This window comes from Lingula anatina, chromosome 4 (assembly GCF_051362555.1).
Source record: "Lingula anatina isolate TDL-2025a chromosome 4, LinAna3.0, whole genome shotgun sequence".
NCBI classification, from domain to species: domain Eukaryota; kingdom Metazoa; phylum Brachiopoda; class Lingulata; order Lingulida; family Lingulidae; genus Lingula; species Lingula anatina.
Window position 1 is genome coordinate 5,796,590 of NC_141770.1, and position 21,799 is coordinate 5,818,388.

Here is a 21,799-nt window from a genome sequence, read left to right on the forward strand (position 1 = left end):
TATGACACGGTTTTCATGCTATTTGTATAACAGTAGATAAAATTCACCAAAAAAAAAAAAGCATAACTTTTGGAAAGATGGTTTGATTAAGCTGATTTTCTAATTCAGCCTGTATGTCATGTATACTCAGCTCTGTAAATTTGAAGACAAACGGTAAAACGGTGTTTTCAATATATAATGGTGGATAAAATAATCTGAGAAGAGAAAAAAAAAACTTTGTTCCAATAAAGCTGATTTTTGGACTCAACCTGTATTTCATGAATATTCATCAGTTTTACATTATGTAAATTTGAAGACAAAAGGTAAAACTGTGTTTTCATTATTTATGAAAATGTTTAACAGAGGATAAGTTACACTGAAAAAAGCAGGAAAGTTTTGTAGAAATGTTCCAATCAAGCCGAATTTCAAACTTGATCTGCATTTTATGAATATTTATCAGTTCTTTAAGTTTGAAGACAAAAGGTCAAATAGTTTTTCCACTTATCGCTATTACACTGAAAGACACAGGTGACAGCAATGTACAGACACATCTGTGTCTGTAAATAAAAATTATATATGAGTGAATGTTCCAATGGTGTGGGACAAATTTTCTTCCAGCCTTCTTAAAGCTTCAAATTTATATTTATAGAAAATTAATAAAATTTCCACATGAAGACGTCTATATAAATGTCACAGGACATACATCTAAAGCCAGAAGGAAAAAGCATCAACATGTTTTGTATATTTGTGAAATACAAATTTATCTTCTACCCTTTTCTGAACCAAGACAAAACTTCTTGGAATGTTGAGTACACCATGGCATCCTACACAGATGTTTTCCTAGGATAATGTATTAAAACAAACTTGAAAGAACTCTTTTGATCATCAAGAATTTTTATGGTCAAAAATCTTTGGTATCATAAATCACTATCAGTGACTAAAACATCAGTGTCATAATTGTTTTCCATTACTGAAGGACAGAGTTCTGTATGTGTTATATGGACTGTGATCTCTGATGACTGGTTGTCTGCTACCCCATTGGAGTGAGTGGGGCTGGTGATGTCCTTTTTTAGGGGGGTTAGCAGGTTCTATTCTGTTCTACTGTCATACATTGAGTTGGAGAAATTGGTTGGTTTGTTGTAGTCCTGGAATTCTTCATTTTGTTGTACTTTGGTTCCATTGCATCCTACAAGAAAAAAGATTAGCACTTTAGACCAGTGAATAAAAAGAAAATTTCCAGTTAACAAAGTATAAAATAAAATATTTTCACAGGCAATTTGTGAAAAAAAAAAACCAACCAACAAACAAAAAAAACCCCATAAAACAAGAAGATGAAGCTGTGCATGCTTTTCTACTATATATGCAAAATACTGAATACTTCATAGTTTCTAATCTTCTGTCTTTTATCTCAAGTGAGTATCCAAATTAAACCCTCAAATCTTTTACTGATCACATTTCTATACAATATGTGACTATATACCCCATTCTGTGCCACAGAGATGTCATATACAAATTTTGGCATGCTGATTGCCACAACATTGCCTCCATGGAAAGCCATCGTTCCTGCAGGTGCCCCAGTCTGAACTCGCCCCCACCACTGGAATGCAAGGCCTTGCTCATACTGAAATCATAACAACAACTATTTCAATATCCAGGGGAATCGTTTGATATCATTACCAAAAGATTAAGATCTGGACTTATAATAAATATCAAATGAATTACAAATAAATTGCTGTAATGATTATACCTGATGTGCCTTGAAGCAAAATCTGTTTGATAATGAATACCTTATTTTCTAAGATGTATTTGATATCATCTAAGATGACTTAACAAATTTTCTTTAAAATTCTTTGCGAGAGTGAGAAAGAAAGAGAGAGACAGAGAAAGAGAAATCTGACCTTCTTTGCAGAAATAGGAACACAACTTTTATGACCACTAATAGGATGACCACAAGTATAATGGGGACCACAATGACAGTTGTTTCTGAAATAACACATTTCCTGGGAATGTTTCAACTCAGAAAGGGAAATAATTCATCGAGGAAGTAAAATCAAAATTCTGAATCACAAAATGAATAAAATTTATCCAAAACTGAATATATACTTCCAATTTTACATATGGCTAAATAGTCCTTTCTTGGCAAAATCTAATGTAAACTAAATAATTCTTACAGTACCTTGTATCTGTTGCAGAGGGTGCATGACCTTGAGGTCCATGGGCCTGTGGATTGTGTTGACCAGTGATGTCTGGTTAGTGCCTGTGTACTTGTCAGCTTTTTCAATACTCAGATGGTTCCAGTCAGTCCAATATATCCAGTCTTCAAATACAGCAATGGCAAATATGTGGACTATTCTGACTTCTGATATGACCAATTAACTGTCTGTTGCTGCCATCAAGGTTGGCATACCTGAAATCTAATGTACATATGTATTAGATTTTACATCATTTCATATAAATGGAACAAGAAAAACTATATAACCTGCAGCGAACCGTTTATGTCTCAGTTACAAGAAGATCAACTTTACAACCTCCAGACCTGCTTGGCTGTGGTGCAGGTAATAACCTGTGACAGTACCAAATACCAAATTTGGTTTCATTTGCCAACTTAAGATGTTCTAAATATAATACATTTTATCAAAAAATTTTTTCCAATAATAAAAAATTAGAGTATTCATTGACATTTTCCTATAAAATCAATAACTAAAAGCTGAGACTAACTCAATGTAATCCAGATGTGCATCAGCCCACCACATCTTCCTGGTGACATAGTCAATTGTCAAAGAATTAGGCCAGTCCAGTTTTTCCATGATCAGAGATGACCAGTTTATGACGTCCATTCTCACACCAGCAATGTAAGAGATATGACCCCAGTCTGTCCAGTAAAATATATCTGGAATAAAATGCCTAGCATATCATACATATTTTAAATTACTAATATAAATCAGTAAATTAGCAATGTCAAACATGAGTATGCAGTCACTGACTTTATATTGGGCCATTAAAAATTTATTATTATTATCATTATCTACAATTTTACATTTTTTTAGTTATTTTTCTTAACCAATTGTGTCATGATCCTATTTATCTTATTTTATGGTTAAAAACAAAACGAGAGGAATTAATCATAACTGAAAATAACCTTGCCCAAAGAATTAATATTAATGGCAGAATATATGGTGAAACCACTTTGATAGAATCACAGTATCATAGTGGAGAAGACTAGAAGATAAAACATGACATGTACATCTTATATATGCAGTTCTCACTAGAACACACTCCACTATGTTATCCCAAGGTAATGTTTCTTTTCAAGTTTCTCTTACCCTGTGAATGGGTCAGCAGCCACTGCCCTTGGGTTGGACATCTCAGTGGACAGGAGAGTCTTACCACTGGTGACATTCAACACAGACACAAACATCTGCTCCAGCTGGTAGTCCACCCAGTACAGCTGGTAGCCCACCCAGTACAGCTTTCTGAAAAATAAGAAATTTGAAAGTGTACTTTCTTTTATGGACAAATCAAACACAAAAATATTCAAATATAACTGAAACTCAGCTTTTTAGAAGGGTCATATCTTTTACTAAATAATTCTTTGGTAAAAAAACTCTATTCCATATAGAACATGTATTACATCTATAAGACAAGAATGAGAAGAGTATACGGTGATAATTCCATGTCTACTTAACTGGATAAATATAAACAAATATCCATCACATACATTAAAAATAAACGATAAGTTTCAAGACTGAATTTCCTAATACACCATGTTTTAAAAGCATCTCAATGTAGATCTTCTTCTAGGGGGAAAATAGTGCAAATGACATCACTGGACAACTAGATCGCTCAACCTCAGTTTTAAAATACTAAAGGCATGATAGGGGGTACCTATCTTATCCAGCTGTCCAGTACCATCAGTATATATCTATTACCAGTACCAGTACCTTCCCATCCAATCAACTGTATATAGTAAAGACATGATAGGGGATACCTATCTTATCCAGCTGTCCAGTACCATCAGTATATATCTATTACCAGTACCAGTACCTTCCCATCCAATCAACTGTATATAGTAAAGACATGATAGGGGATACCTATCTTATCCAGCTGTCCAGTACCATCAGTATATGTCTATTACCAGTACCAGTACCTTCCCATCCAATCAACTGTATATAGTAAAGACATGATAGGGGATACCTATCTTATCCAGCTGTCCAGTACCATCAGTATATATCTATTACCAGTACCAGTACCTTCCCATCCAATCAACTGTATATAGTAAAGACATGATAGGGGATACCTATCTTATCCAGCTGTCCAGTACCATCAGTATACGCCTATTACCAGTACCAGTACCATTATCATTAACTTATTATAGTCACATTTTACAGTGTATAAAAACACTTGTCCATTCAGGCTTATAAAACAATTTATGTGCTGAGCAACCATTCTCATCTTATACAGTATTTACTGCGGTAATAAATTTATGTCTAATTTTTTTATCATAAGATTTTCCAAAGACATGGTTTCATCTGTTTGAAGGCCAAACCAGACAGACATAATAATAAACCTAGATGACAGCAATATGGAAATGCTTCACAAATCAGACAAATGCATGACCATCTTGAAAACTTTGTTTCACATTAAAATGCTAAAAGGAATAGGAAATTACTTGCCACAATATTGTTTATCTGACATATCAAATTCAATGACTTAAAATAGTTAAATGTTAATAATTTTGTCAAATCTAGTCCAATATTTCTGAAATTTGTACAAATGATGCTTAACAACAATAAAAATCTGTACAAGATTAAATTCAGTTGTCTGTACCTAATGAAAAGTGTTTTTTGGGTACAATATATTTGGGAAACTGAAATTTACATTCAAAAGACTGGCAAAACCCAGGACTTAAAATAGTTAAGCATTATTAATTTAGTCAAAGCTTTTCCAATATTTCTGAAATTTGTACAAAAGATGCTTAACAACAATAAAAATACTATCAATGTCATATGCAGATTACTCCTTACAATGGGTTTCTGGAATAGCTTGTTGTTATCACAACATTTGACAATGTCCTAAATCTTGCCACATATCATGTATTGTACACATGGATAAGACATAGTGCTGCTCTTGCTGCTGTCTTTCACTGCCTGCATCTTCATGGTAAGGGTTCTCTGGAAAAAGAACAATATAACTGAAAAAAATTGAAAAATTACATTGAAAAGACTGGCAGATCCCAGGACTTTAAATAGTTAAACGTTAATAATTTTGTCAAATCTTGTCCAATATTTCTGAAATTTGTAAAAATGATGCTTAACAACAATAAAAATCTGTGATAAGCTGATCAGTTGACTGTATCTAATGATAAGTGTTTTTGGGACAGCATATTTGGGAAAACTGAAAAATTACATTGAAAAGACTGGCAAATCCCAGGACTTAAAATAGTTAAACGATAATAATTTTGTCAAATCTAGTTCAATATTTCTGAAATTTGTACAAATGATGCTTAACAACAATAAAAATCTAAGATTGGATGATCTGTGGACTATATCTAATGAAAAGTGTTTTTTGGGACAACATATTTGGGAAAACTGAAATTTGCATTGAAAAGACAGGCATATCCCAGGACTTAAAATAGTTAAACGTTAATAATTTTGTCAAATCGTGTCCAGTGTTTCTGAAATTTGTACAAAAGATGCTTAACAACAATAAAAATCTGTGATAAGCTGACCAAATAACTGTTTCTAATGAAAAGTGTCTTTTGGGGACAATATCCTTGAAAATACTGAAAATTACACTGAAAACACTGGCAACTTTCATGGCTTAAATAGTTAAATGTTAATAATTTTGCAAAGTGATTATAAAATAAATTAGCAAATGTGATGACTTGAGGTTGTTTGTGTAAGAGGTTGCAAATTACCTATAACTGTTATCTGGAAAAAATATATACCCATACAACACTTCTCCTTACTATATGCCAGATGCAGATTACTCCTTACAATGAGTATCTGGAATGGGTTGTTGTTATCAAAATATTTGACAATGTCCTAAATCTTGCCACATTCCATGTGTTGTACACATGGATAAGACATAGTGCTGCTCTTGGTGCTGTCTTTCACTGCCTGCTTCTTCGTGGTAAGAGTACTCTGGAAAAAGAACAATATAACTGAAAAAACTGAAAATTACATTGAAAAGACTGGCAAATCCCCTGACTTTAAATAGTTAAACGTTAATAATTTTATCAAATCTAGTCCAATATTTCTGAAATTTGTATAAATGATGCTTAAAAACAATAAAAACCTGTGATAAGCTGATCAGTTGACTGTATCTAATGATAAGTGGTTTTGGGACAACAACTTTGGGAAAACTGAAATTTACATTAAGACAGCAAAAAAAAGGCTTTTAAAATAGTTAAACGTTTATAATTTTGTCAAATCTTGTCCAATATTTCTGAAATTTGTACAAATGATGCTTAACAACAATAAAAATCTGTGATAAGCTGATCAGTTGACTGTTTCTAATGATAAGTGTTTTTGGGACAACATATTTGGGAAAACTGAAATTTACATTGAAAAGACAGGCAAATCCCTGGACTTAAAATAGTTAAACGGTAATAAATTTGTCAAATCTAGTCCAATATTTCTGAAATTTGTACAAAAGATGCTTAACAACAATAAAAATCTGTGAAAAGCTGATCAAATGATTGTGTTAAATGAAAAGTATCTTCTTCCAACAATATCTTTGAAAAAACTGTAAATTACACTGAAAATTATGGCAAATTCCATGGCTAAAAATAGTTAAATGTTAATAATTTTGCAATGTGATTATAAAATAAAATAGCTTATGTGATGATTTGAGGTTGTTTGTGTAAGAGGTTGCAAATTACCTATAATTTTTATCTGGAAAACAATATATACCCATACAAGACTTCTCCTTACTATCAATGGGAGATGCAGATTACTCCTTACAATGGGTTTCTGGAATGGCTTGTTGTTATCACAACATTTGACAATGTCCTAAATCTTGCCACATATCATGTATTGTACACATGGATAAGACATAGTGCTGTTCTTGCTGCTGTCTTTCACTGCCTGCATCTTCATGGTAAGGGTTCTCTGGAAAAAGAACAATACAACTGAAAAAACTGAAAAATTACATTGAAAAGACTGGCAAATCCCAGGACTTAAAATAGTTAAACGATAATAATTTTGTCAAATCTAGTTCAATATTTCTGAAATTTGTACAAATGATGCTGAACAACAATAACAATCTGTGATAAGATGATCAGTTGACTGTATTTAATGAAAAGTGATTTTTGGGACAACAAATTTGGGACAACTGAAAATTTACCTTGAAAAGCCAGGCAAATCCCAGGACTTAAAATAGTTAAATTTTAATAATTTTGTCAAATCTTGTCCACTATTTCTAAAATTTGTACAAATGATGCTTAACAACAATAAAAATATAAGATTGGATGATCTGTGGACTATATCTAATGAAAAGTGTTTTTTGGGACAACATATTTGGGAAAACTGAAATTTACCTTGAAAAGCCAGGCATATCCCAGGACTTAAAATAGTTAAACGTTAATAATTTTGTCAAATCATGTCCAGTGTTTCTGAAATTTGTACAAAAGATGCTTAACAACAATAAAAATCTGTGATAAGCTGATCAAATGACTGTGTCTAATGAAAAGTATCTTCTTGCGACAATATCTTTGAAAAAACTGAAAATTACACTGAAAACACTGGCAAATTTCATGGCTTAAAATAGTTAAATGTTAATAATTTTGCAATGTGATTATAAAATAAAATAGCTTATCTGATGATTTTAGGTTGTTTGTGTAAGAGGTTGCAAATTACCTATAACTTTTATCTGGAAAACAATATATACCCATACAAGACTTCTCCTTACTATCAATGCCAGATGCAGATTACTCCTTACAATGGGTTTCTGGAATGGGTTGTTGTTATCACAACATTTGACAGTGTCCTAAATCTTGCCACATATCATGTATTGTACACATGGATAAGACATAGTGCTGTTCTTGCTGCTGTCTTTCACTGCCTGCTTCTTCATGGTAAGGGTTCTCTGGAAAAAGAACAATACAACTGAAAAAAACTGAAAAATTACATTGAAAAGACTGGCAAATCCCAGGACTTAAAATAGTTAAACGATAATAATTTTGTCAAATCTAGTTCAATATTTCTGAAATTTGAACAAATGATGCTTAACAACAATAGAAATCTGTGATAAGCTGATCTGTTGACTGTATCTTATGAAAAGTGTCTTTTTGGGACAACATATTTAGGAAAACTGAAATTTACGTTGAAAAGACTGTCAAAACCAAGGACTTAAAATAGTTAAATGTTTATTATTTTGTCAAATCTAGTTCAATATTTCTGAAATTTGTACAAATGGTGCTTAACAACAATAAAAATCTGTGATTAGATGATCTGTTGACTGCATCTAATGAAAAGTGTTTTTTGGGACAACGTATTTGGGAAAACTGAAATTTACATTGAAAAGACTGGCAAATTCCAGGACTTAAAATGGTTAAACGTTAATAATTTTGTCAAATCTTGTACAGTGTTACTGAAATTTGTACAAATGATGCTTAACAACAATAAAAATCTGTGATAAGCTGATCAAATGACTGTGTCTAATGAAAAGTATCTTCTTGCGACAATATCTTTGAAAAAACTGAAAATTACACTGAAAACATTGGCAAATTCCATGGCTTAAAATAGTTAAATTTTAATAATTTTGCAATGTGATTATAAAATAAAATAGCAAATGTGATGAGGTTGTTTGTGTAAGAGGTTGCAAATTACCTATAACTGTTATCTGGAAAACAATATATACCCATACAAGACTTCTCCTTACTATCAATGCCAGATGCAGATTACTCCTTACAATGGGTTTCTGGAATGGGTTGTTGTTATCACAGTATTTGACAATATCCTAAATCTTGCCACATTCCATGTGTTGTACACATGGATAAGACATAGTGCTGCTCTTGGTGCTGTCTTTCACTGCCTGCCTTTTCATGGTAAGAGTACTCTGGAAAAAGAACAATATAACTGAAAAAACTGAAATTTACGTTGATAAGACTGTCAAAACCCAGGACTTAAAATAGTTAAATGTTAATTATTTTGTCAAATCTTGTCCAATATTTCTGAAATTTTTACAAATGATGCTTCACAGCATTAAAAATCTGTGATAAGCTGATCAGTTGACTGTGTTTAATGAAAAGTATTTTCTTCGGATAATATATTTGAGAAAACTGAAAATTACACTGGCAAATCCCATGACTTAAAATAGTTCAACATTAATAATTTTGTTAAATCTTGTTCAATATTTCTGAAATTTTGACAAATGGTGCTTAACAACAATAAAAATTGGTGATGAGCTGATCAGTTGACTGTGTCTAATGAAAAGTATTTTCTTCTGACAATATATGGAGAAAACTGAAAATGACACTGAAAACAATGACAAATTCCATGACTTAAAATAGTTAAATATTAATAATTTTAACAAACCTTGTCCTATGTTTCTGAAATCTGTTCTATTGATGTTTAACAACAATAAAAATCTATGATAAGCTGATCAGCTGTTTGTGTCTTTTATTAAGTGTCGAGATTTGAGAAAGCTGAAAATTACACTGAAAACACTGACAAATTCCATAACTTAATAGAGTTAAACATTAATAATTTTGACAAATCTTGTTCAATATTTCTGAAATTTTGACAAATGATGCTTAACAACAATAAGAATTGGTGATGAGCTGATCAGTTGTCTATGTCTTTCTTAAGTGTCATATTTATGGGAAATTGATAAACAGAAGAGTGAAAATTAACCAAAACAAATATTTCAATATTGCAATGTATTATTTACTTTGAAGGCAAATAGCAAATGTGATGATTTGAGTTTGTTTGTGTAGCAGGTTGCAATAACCTATAACTGTTATCTGGAAAACAATATATACCCATACAAGACTTCTCCTTACTACCAATGCCAGATGCAGTTTACTCCTTACAATGGGTTTCTGGAATTGGTTGTTGTTATCACAGTATTTGACAATGTCCTAAATCTTGCCACATTCCATGTGTTGTACACATGGATAAGACATAGTGCTGCTCTTGGTGCTGTCTTTCACTGCCTGCCTTTTCATGGTAAGAGTACTCTGGAAAAAGAACAATATAACTGAAAAAACTGAAAATTACATTGAAAAGACTGGCAAATGCAATGACTTAAAATAGTTAATCGATAATAATATTGTCAAATCTAGTCCAATATTTCTGAAATTTGAACAAATGATGCTTAACAACAATAGAAATCTTTGATAAGATGATCAGTTGACTGCATCTAATGAAAAGTGTCTTTTGGGGACAATATATTTGGGAAAACTGAAATTTACATTGAAAAGACTGGCAAATTCCAGGACTTAAAATGGTTAAACATTAATAATTTTGTCAAATCTTGTCCAATATTTCTGAAATTTGTACAAATGATGCTTAACAACAATAAAAATCTGTGATAAGCTGATCAAATGACTGTGTCTAATGAAAAGTATCTTCTTGCAACAATATCTTTGAAAAAACTGAAAATTACACTGAAAACACTGGCAAATTCCATGGCTTAAAATAGTTAAATTTTAATAATTTTGCCATGTAATTATAAATGAAATAACAAATGTGATGACTAGGTTGTTTGTGTAAGAGGTTGCAAATTACCTATAACTGTTATCTGAAAAACAATATATACCCATACAAGACTTCTCCTTACTATCAATGCCAGATGCAGTTTACTCCTTACAATGGGTTTCTGGAATGGGTTGTTGTTATCACAACATTTGACAATGTCCTAAATCTTGCCACATATCATGTATTGTACACATGGATAAGACATAGTGCTGCTCTTGGTGCTGTCTTTCACTGCCTGCTCTTTCATGGTAAGCATACTCTGGAAAAAGATCAATATAACTGAAAAAACTGAAAATTACATTGAAAAGACTGAAATGTAATGACTTAAAATAGTTAATCGATAATAATTTTGTCAAATCTAGTCCAATATTTCTGAAATTTGAACAAATGATGCTTAACAACAATAGAAATCTGTGATAAGCTGATCTGTTGACTGTATCTTATGAAAAGTGTCTTTTTGGGACAACATATTTAGGAAAACTGAAATTTACGTTGAAAAGACTGTCAAAACCCAGGACTTAAAATAGTTAAATGTTAATTATTTTGTCAAATCTTGTCCAATATTTCTGAAATTTGTACAAATGATGCTTAACAACAATAAAAATCTGTGATTAGATGATCTGTTGACTGTTGAAAAGTGTTTTTTGGGACAACGTATTTGGGAAAACTGAAATTTACATTGAAAAGACTGGCAAATTCCAGGACTTAAAATGGTTAAACATTAATAATTTTGTCAACTCTTGTACAGTGTTACTGAAATTTGTATAAATGATGCTTAACAACAATAAAAATCTGTGATAAGCTGATCAAATGACTGTGTCTAATGAAAAGTTTCTTCTTCTGACAATATCTTTGAAAAAACTGAAAATTACACTGAAAAGAACTGGCAAATTCCATGGCTCATAATAGTTAAATGTTAATAATTTTGTCAAATCTAGTCCAATATTTCTGAAATTTGTACAAATGATGCTTAACAACAATAAAAATCTGTACAAGATTAAATTCAGTTGTCTGTACCTAATGAAAAGTGTTTTTTGGGTACAATATATTTGGGAAACTGAAATTTACATTCAAAAGACTGGCAAAACCCAGGACTTAAAATAGTTAAGCATTATTAATTTAGTCAAAGCTTTTCCAATATTTCTGAAATTTGTACAAAAGATGCTTAACAACAATAAAAATACTATCAATGTCATATGCAGATTACTCCTTACAATGGGTTTCTGGAATAGCTTGTTGTTATCACAACATTTGACAATGTCCTAAATCTTGCCACATATCATGTATTGTACACATGGATAAGACATAGTGCTGCTCTTGCTGCTGTCTTTCACTGCCTGCATCTTCATGGTAAGGGTTCTCTGGAAAAAGAACAATATAACTGAAAAAAATTGAAAAATTACATTGAAAAGACTGGCAGATCCCAGGACTTTAAATAGTTAAACGTTAATAATTTTGTCAAATCTTGTCCAATATTTCTGAAATTTGTAAAAATGATGCTTAACAACAATAAAAATCTGTGATAAGCTGATCAGTTGACTGTATCTAATGATAAGTGTTTTTGGGACAGCATATTTGGGAAAACTGAAAAATTACATTGAAAAGACTGGCAAATCCCAGGACTTAAAATAGTTAAACGATAATAATTTTGTCAAATCTAGTTCAATATTTCTGAAATTTGTACAAATGATGCTTAACAACAATAAAAATCTAAGATTGGATGATCTGTGGACTATATCTAATGAAAAGTGTTTTTTGGGACAACATATTTGGGAAAACTGAAATTTGCATTGAAAAGACAGGCATATCCCAGGACTTAAAATAGTTAAACGTTAATAATTTTGTCAAATCGTGTCCAGTGTTTCTGAAATTTGTACAAAAGATGCTTAACAACAATAAAAATCTGTGATAAGCTGACCAAATAACTGTTTCTAATGAAAAGTGTCTTTTGGGGACAATATCCTTGAAAATACTGAAAATTACACTGAAAACACTGGCAACTTTCATGGCTTAAATAGTTAAATGTTAATAATTTTGCAAAGTGATTATAAAATAAATTAGCAAATGTGATGACTTGAGGTTGTTTGTGTAAGAGGTTGCAAATTACCTATAACTGTTATCTGGAAAAAATATATACCCATACAACACTTCTCCTTACTATATGCCAGATGCAGATTACTCCTTACAATGAGTATCTGGAATGGGTTGTTGTTATCAAAATATTTGACAATGTCCTAAATCTTGCCACATTCCATGTGTTGTACACATGGATAAGACATAGTGCTGCTCTTGGTGCTGTCTTTCACTGCCTGCTTCTTCGTGGTAAGAGTACTCTGGAAAAAGAACAATATAACTGAAAAAACTGAAAATTACATTGAAAAGACTGGCAAATCCCCTGACTTTAAATAGTTAAACGTTAATAATTTTATCAAATCTAGTCCAATATTTCTGAAATTTGTATAAATGATGCTTAAAAACAATAAAAACCTGTGATAAGCTGATCAGTTGACTGTATCTAATGATAAGTGGTTTTGGGACAACAACTTTGGGAAAACTGAAATTTACATTAAGACAGCAAAAAAAAGGCTTTTAAAATAGTTAAACGTTTATAATTTTGTCAAATCTTGTCCAATATTTCTGAAATTTGTACAAATGATGCTTAACAACAATAAAAATCTGTGATAAGCTGATCAGTTGACTGTTTCTAATGATAAGTGTTTTTGGGACAACATATTTGGGAAAACTGAAATTTACATTGAAAAGACAGGCAAATCCCTGGACTTAAAATAGTTAAACGGTAATAAATTTGTCAAATCTAGTCCAATATTTCTGAAATTTGTACAAAAGATGCTTAACAACAATAAAAATCTGTGAAAAGCTGATCAAATGATTGTGTTAAATGAAAAGTATCTTCTTCCAACAATATCTTTGAAAAAACTGTAAATTACACTGAAAATTATGGCAAATTCCATGGCTAAAAATAGTTAAATGTTAATAATTTTGCAATGTGATTATAAAATAAAATAGCTTATGTGATGATTTGAGGTTGTTTGTGTAAGAGGTTGCAAATTACCTATAATTTTTATCTGGAAAACAATATATACCCATACAAGACTTCTCCTTACTATCAATGGGAGATGCAGATTACTCCTTACAATGGGTTTCTGGAATGGCTTGTTGTTATCACAACATTTGACAATGTCCTAAATCTTGCCACATATCATGTATTGTACACATGGATAAGACATAGTGCTGTTCTTGCTGCTGTCTTTCACTGCCTGCATCTTCATGGTAAGGGTTCTCTGGAAAAAGAACAATACAACTGAAAAAACTGAAAAATTACATTGAAAAGACTGGCAAATCCCAGGACTTAAAATAGTTAAACGATAATAATTTTGTCAAATCTAGTTCAATATTTCTGAAATTTGTACAAATGATGCTGAACAACAATAACAATCTGTGATAAGATGATCAGTTGACTGTATTTAATGAAAAGTGATTTTTGGGACAACAAATTTGGGACAACTGAAAATTTACCTTGAAAAGCCAGGCAAATCCCAGGACTTAAAATAGTTAAATTTTAATAATTTTGTCAAATCTTGTCCACTATTTCTAAAATTTGTACAAATGATGCTTAACAACAATAAAAATATAAGATTGGATGATCTGTGGACTATATCTAATGAAAAGTGTTTTTTGGGACAACATATTTGGGAAAACTGAAATTTACCTTGAAAAGCCAGGCATATCCCAGGACTTAAAATAGTTAAACGTTAATAATTTTGTCAAATCATGTCCAGTGTTTCTGAAATTTGTACAAAAGATGCTTAACAACAATAAAAATCTGTGATAAGCTGATCAAATGACTGTGTCTAATGAAAAGTATCTTCTTGCGACAATATCTTTGAAAAAACTGAAAATTACACTGAAAACACTGGCAAATTTCATGGCTTAAAATAGTTAAATGTTAATAATTTTGCAATGTGATTATAAAATAAAATAGCTTATCTGATGATTTTAGGTTGTTTGTGTAAGAGGTTGCAAATTACCTATAACTTTTATCTGGAAAACAATATATACCCATACAAGACTTCTCCTTACTATCAATGCCAGATGCAGATTACTCCTTACAATGGGTTTCTGGAATGGGTTGTTGTTATCACAACATTTGACAGTGTCCTAAATCTTGCCACATATCATGTATTGTACACATGGATAAGACATAGTGCTGTTCTTGCTGCTGTCTTTCACTGCCTGCTTCTTCATGGTAAGGGTTCTCTGGAAAAAGAACAATACAACTGAAAAAAACTGAAAAATTACATTGAAAAGACTGGCAAATCCCAGGACTTAAAATAGTTAAACGATAATAATTTTGTCAAATCTAGTTCAATATTTCTGAAATTTGAACAAATGATGCTTAACAACAATAGAAATCTGTGATAAGCTGATCTGTTGACTGTATCTTATGAAAAGTGTCTTTTTGGGACAACATATTTAGGAAAACTGAAATTTACGTTGAAAAGACTGTCAAAACCAAGGACTTAAAATAGTTAAATGTTTATTATTTTGTCAAATCTAGTTCAATATTTCTGAAATTTGTACAAATGGTGCTTAACAACAATAAAAATCTGTGATTAGATGATCTGTTGACTGCATCTAATGAAAAGTGTTTTTTGGGACAACGTATTTGGGAAAACTGAAATTTACATTGAAAAGACTGGCAAATTCCAGGACTTAAAATGGTTAAACGTTAATAATTTTGTCAAATCTTGTACAGTGTTACTGAAATTTGTACAAATGATGCTTAACAACAATAAAAATCTGTGATAAGCTGATCAAATGACTGTGTCTAATGAAAAGTATCTTCTTGCGACAATATCTTTGAAAAAACTGAAAATTACACTGAAAACATTGGCAAATTCCATGGCTTAAAATAGTTAAATTTTAATAATTTTGCAATGTGATTATAAAATAAAATAGCAAATGTGATGAGGTTGTTTGTGTAAGAGGTTGCAAATTACCTATAACTGTTATCTGGAAAACAATATATACCCATACAAGACTTCTCCTTACTATCAATGCCAGATGCAGATTACTCCTTACAATGGGTTTCTGGAATGGGTTGTTGTTATCACAGTATTTGACAATATCCTAAATCTTGCCACATTCCATGTGTTGTACACATGGATAAGACATAGTGCTGCTCTTGGTGCTGTCTTTCACTGCCTGCCTTTTCATGGTAAGAGTACTCTGGAAAAAGAACAATATAACTGAAAAAACTGAAATTTACGTTGATAAGACTGTCAAAACCCAGGACTTAAAATAGTTAAATGTTAATTATTTTGTCAAATCTTGTCCAATATTTCTGAAATTTTTACAAATGATGCTTCACAGCATTAAAAATCTGTGATAAGCTGATCAGTTGACTGTGTTTAATGAAAAGTATTTTCTTCGGATAATATATTTGAGAAAACTGAAAATTACACTGGCAAATCCCATGACTTAAAATAGTTCAACATTAATAATTTTGTTAAATCTTGTTCAATATTTCTGAAATTTTGACAAATGGTGCTTAACAACAATAAAAATTGGTGATGAGCTGATCAGTTGACTGTGTCTAATGAAAAGTATTTTCTTCTGACAATATATGGAGAAAACTGAAAATGACACTGAAAACAATGACAAATTCCATGACTTAAAATAGTTAAATATTAATAATTTTAACAAACCTTGTCCTATGTTTCTGAAATCTGTTCTATTGATGTTTAACAACAATAAAAATCTATGATAAGCTGATCAGCTGTTTGTGTCTTTTATTAAGTGTCGAGATTTGAGAAAGCTGAAAATTACACTGAAAACACTGACAAATTCCATAACTTAATAGAGTTAAACATTAATAATTTTGACAAATCTTGTTCAATATTTCTGAAATTTTGACAAATGATGCTTAACAACAATAAGAATTGGTGATGAGCTGATCAGTTGTCTATGTCTTTCTTAAGTGTCATATTTATGGGAAATTGATAAACAGAAGAGTGAAAATTAACCAAAACAAATATTTCAATATTGCAATGTATTATTTACTTTGAAGGCAAATAGCAAATGTGATGATTTGAGTTTGTTTGTGTAGCAGGTTGCAATAACCTATAACTGTTATCTGGAAAACAATATATACCCATACAAGACTTCTCCTTACTACCAATGCCAGATGCAGTTTACTCCTTACAATGGGTTTCTGGAATTGGTTGTTGTTATCACAGTATTTGACAATGTCCTAAATCTTGCCACATTCCATGTGTTGTACACATGGATAAGACATAGTGCTGCTCTTGGTGCTGTCTTTCACTGCCTGCCTTTTCATGGTAAGAGTACTCTGGAAAAAGAACAATATAACTGAAAAAACTGAAAATTACATTGAAAAGACTGGCAAATGCAATGACTTAAAATAGTTAATCGATAATAATATTGTCAAATCTAGTCCAATATTTCTGAAATTTGAACAAATGATGCTTAACAACAATAGAAATCTTTGATAAGATGATCAGTTGACTGCATCTAATGAAAAGTGTCTTTTGGGGACAATATATTTGGGAAAACTGAAATTTACATTGAAAAGACTGGCAAATTCCAGGACTTAAAATGGTTAAACATTAATAATTTTGTCAAATCTTGTCCAATATTTCTGAAATTTGTACAAATGATGCTTAACAACAATAAAAATCTGTGATAAGCTGATCAAATGACTGTGTCTAATGAAAAGTATCTTCTTGCAACAATATCTTTGAAAAAACTGAAAATTACACTGAAAACACTGGCAAATTCCATGGCTTAAAATAGTTAAATTTTAATAATTTTGCCATGTAATTATAAATGAAATAACAAATGTGATGACTAGGTTGTTTGTGTAAGAGGTTGCAAATTACCTATAACTGTTATCTGAAAAACAATATATACCCATACAAGACTTCTCCTTACTATCAATGCCAGATGCAGTTTACTCCTTACAATGGGTTTCTGGAATGGGTTGTTGTTATCACAACATTTGACAATGTCCTAAATCTTGCCACATATCATGTATTGTACACATGGATAAGACATAGTGCTGCTCTTGGTGCTGTCTTTCACTGCCTGCTCTTTCATGGTAAGCATACTCTGGAAAAAGATCAATATAACTGAAAAAACTGAAAATTACATTGAAAAGACTGAAATGTAATGACTTAAAATAGTTAATCGATAATAATTTTGTCAAATCTAGTCCAATATTTCTGAAATTTGAACAAATGATGCTTAACAACAATAGAAATCTGTGATAAGCTGATCTGTTGACTGTATCTTATGAAAAGTGTCTTTTTGGGACAACATATTTAGGAAAACTGAAATTTACGTTGAAAAGACTGTCAAAACCCAGGACTTAAAATAGTTAAATGTTAATTATTTTGTCAAATCTTGTCCAATATTTCTGAAATTTGTACAAATGATGCTTAACAACAATAAAAATCTGTGATTAGATGATCTGTTGACTGTTGAAAAGTGTTTTTTGGGACAACGTATTTGGGAAAACTGAAATTTACATTGAAAAGACTGGCAAATTCCAGGACTTAAAATGGTTAAACATTAATAATTTTGTCAACTCTTGTACAGTGTTACTGAAATTTGTATAAATGATGCTTAACAACAATAAAAATCTGTGATAAGCTGATCAAATGACTGTGTCTAATGAAAAGTTTCTTCTTCTGACAATATCTTTGAAAAAACTGAAAATTACACTGAAAAGAACTGGCAAATTCCATGGCTCATAATAGTTAAATGTTAATAATTTTGTCAAATCTAGTCCAATATTTCTGAAATTTGTACAACTGATGCTTAACAACAATAAAAATCTGTGATAAGCCGATAAATGACTGTGTCTAATGAAAAGTATTTTCTTCAGATGATATATTTGAGAAAACTGGAAATTACACTGAAAACACTGGCAAATCCCATGACTCAAAACAGTTAAACGTTAATAATTTTGAAAAATATTGTCCAATGTTTATGAAATCTGTAAAATGATGCTTTACAACAATGAAAATCTGTGATAAGCTGATCAGTTGTCTGTGTCTTTTTTTAAGTGTCAAGTTTATTAGAAATTGATAATCAGAAAAGAGAGAATTAACCAATTTGAAAAGGAATATTTCAATATTGTAATGTATTATTTACTCTCAAAGAAAACAGCAAATGTAATGATTTGAGTTTGTTTGTGTAGGAGGTTGCAAATTACCTATAACTGTACATACAAGACTTCTTCTTGCTATCAATGCCAAATGTGATCCATGACAGCCGACCTGCTGAGAGTGAATGGCACCCTATATGGACAAGTTGGGAATGCTGGAATTGATAACAGGTGACTACATACAACTTTTTCAATAGCAGTATATGAATCAGCTTTGCAACAGTTTTAGAAATGGACCAATATCTGTACTTTAAAGCTGGAACATAATTTTATATCATGTTTTCAAACAAAGAAGTTGGTATTTTCTGGTCAAACGCACCCATTACTCGTCTCTAAATTCCCCCCGAGTTTACTAAATTGACAAGCAATCTTTACAGCTTCAGTAAGGTCGTAACCCACTACCTGACAACCCATTTCTTTGATATCCATCTTCATTCTAAGCAATACTTACTACACCCTTCCTCATTACTGTCATTGCTACAGTCATTGCTGTGGTAACATCTCCAAGTTAAGTTGACACAGCAACAATATTACCATATACAAACATATATGGAGGACATGTGTGATCCACAGGAAGACAATAAAAAATACATCTTTAAAACAATCTACTTTATTTTCAAGTGTCTTAAAACTGTTCCTTCACTTTCTTTGACAAAGCATTAAAATACCTGGGTAATTTACATTAAAATTCTTACATCATTAGCAGCACAAATTCACCTAAATATCTGGCATTACATTGAACAAGATGAAAAACTTGCTGAAAGGCTGTGATTAAGCAGCATTACAGATTCAAAAATTCACTGAAATATGTAAAGATCCAGAAGGCAATGAGATCTACTTATGAAGATTTATGAAACTCATGTTGTTATCTGACCATCTTGAAAATAAGCCTGCGGTCATTGTGTTTTATTATTTTTATTTTAGTATAGTCCTATGCCTCCTAGTACAGTGTAGTACTAGTAGCCTGGAGTCATTGTGTTCCATTGTGGCAGTATAGTCCTGTGTCTCCTAGTACAGTGTAGTAGTCTGGAGTCATTGTGTTCCATTGTGGCAGTATAGTCCTGTGTCTCCTAGTACAGTGTAGTAGTCTGGAGTCATTGTGTTCCATTGTGGCAGTATAGTCCTGTGTCTCCTAGTACAGTGTAGTAGTCTGGAGTCATTGTGTTCCATTGTGGCAGTATAGTCCTGTGCCTCCCAGTACAGTGTAGTAGTCTGGAGTCATTGTGTTCCATTGTGGCAGTATAGTCCTGTGCCTCCCAGTACAGTGTAGTAGTCTGGAGTCATTGTGTTCCATTGTGGCTGTATAGTCCTGTGTCTCCCAGTACAGTGTAGTAGTCTGGAGTCATTGTGTTCCATTGTGGCAGTATAGTCCTGTGTCTCCCAGTACAGTGTAGTAGTCTGGAGTCATTGTGTTCCATTGTGGCAGTATAGTCCTGTGCCTCCCAGTACAGTGTAGTAGTCTGGAGTCATTGTGTTCCATTGTGGCAGTATAGTCCTGTGCCTCCTAGTACAGTGTAGTACAGTGTAGTGTGGAGTCAGATAATGGTCTGGAAAAGAAAAAAAAAAGTCAGTGATCAGGCTTTTTTCCTCAAGATCCAGAATATTAGAGTAATAAAATTTCAGGTTTATTACATCAAATAAACTCCAAAGAAATATTTTAAAAAACTTACAAACTAAAGTGTTGTTGTAAGTCGATCGAGGCTGAAGCATACACTGTACCAGTACTGATAATAAAGAGGTGGGTCGTGCTAGTTCACGTAAGTGGACACTCCATGGGAAGTTTGTGTTATTCATAGTTCAGTTCATATATTAGTATTTCGACAGATGACTCTAGAGGAACAAGAAGGCCTATACTTATAAATAATTTATAATAGAAGAAACAATGTCAGTTCTCCTGTTAATTATCTCATCTTCATAAGCAATTGGGTAATTGCAGATGAAAAGGGAATGACAGAACTTGAAGTAGATGACAGCGTGCAATCTTGCCATTTCTCCATAGCACTTTTAATCTGCAGCATCAACGTTCTGTAGCACATTGTAAAATCTTCACCAGCACATTGCATCGTGATGTGAACAGAGAACAACTAACACAGTCCATACCACAATGGCACATGTGTCCTTCACTTCAGATGTCTCATCCTAGCTCGCCGATAAAGTTTGCCAACAGAATCTATAACAAAACCATCTAAGAATAGTGTCTTGATGGAAGGTGACACTCAGTGTTCAGAACGTTTGATGAAAATTCCGGCTTTTCAGCGTCACCCTTTGCCTATAGTCTACGCCATATAAAAATTGTTCAGTATAGATGGCGCTATGCAAGAGGTGAGACTTAGGATTTGTAAAGGACTGCGGCCAGTATCAGCAACAGGTTCACTGCCTGCTTTCTAAGAAACTCGTGCGAGGAGGGAGAGAGTTCTGGAACCGCAATAGATATGACCAGGGACCAGGCACTGTGACATATATTGCGATAGAAAGACTCAAGGTCGAGAGCTTCAACGAAGTGTCAATCTGATTGGTTTAAAGTTAAGGAAACAATACAGGAACCGTCCAATGAAATTCTTTTATACAATAATTATTCCTGTTTATTGTTTTAGTAAACAAAGCAAAGAGACAATGTCTACACAGTCGCTGGTAAGTTTTATTTTTTTATTCAAAACTGAAATTCTGTAGCAAGTTCAATGTAAGCCCACACAGCGTCTTTTTACCTGTTCATGATTTTTTATGTGGTTAATTTTTATTCTTAAAAAATTCATGTCACACGTTTTGCTGATTATTCTGATACTGGTACAAATGCATACATCATAAACTACCAAATAATGATACAGAACTCCATGATTTGTATCTTGTTTAACATGATTTCATTTATTTATTGTACATATTGCAGATGACAGCTGATATGGGAATT

The 21,799-nt window shown here is 32.0% G+C and overlaps 1 protein-coding gene across 2 annotated transcripts in view; it reads right to left on the reverse strand.

Annotated features, from left to right (window-relative positions):
* Positions 1-468: 468 nt before the first annotated feature.
* The window catches only part of LOC147762137 (uncharacterized), a 169,606-nt gene continuing 148,275 nt past the window's right edge, over positions 469-21,799 (reverse strand). The window contains exons 1-6 of one of the 2 annotated variants that reach the window (XM_087010740.1): positions 3,303-3,603; positions 2,698-2,869; positions 2,156-2,393; positions 1,878-1,962; positions 1,460-1,600; positions 469-1,165 (exon numbers count right to left, since the gene is read on the reverse strand). In XM_087010740.1, coding sequence (XP_086866866.1) covers positions 1,135-1,165; positions 1,460-1,600; positions 1,878-1,962; positions 2,156-2,195 — 297 coding nt within the window. In that variant the 5' untranslated portion in view covers positions 2,196-2,393; positions 2,698-2,869; positions 3,303-3,603 and the 3' untranslated portion in view covers positions 469-1,134. Of the gene's footprint in view, positions 1,166-1,459; positions 1,601-1,877; positions 1,963-2,155; positions 2,394-2,697; positions 2,870-3,302; positions 3,604-21,799 lie in introns of those variants that run through there. The other variant, XM_087010741.1, reaches the window with a different exon arrangement.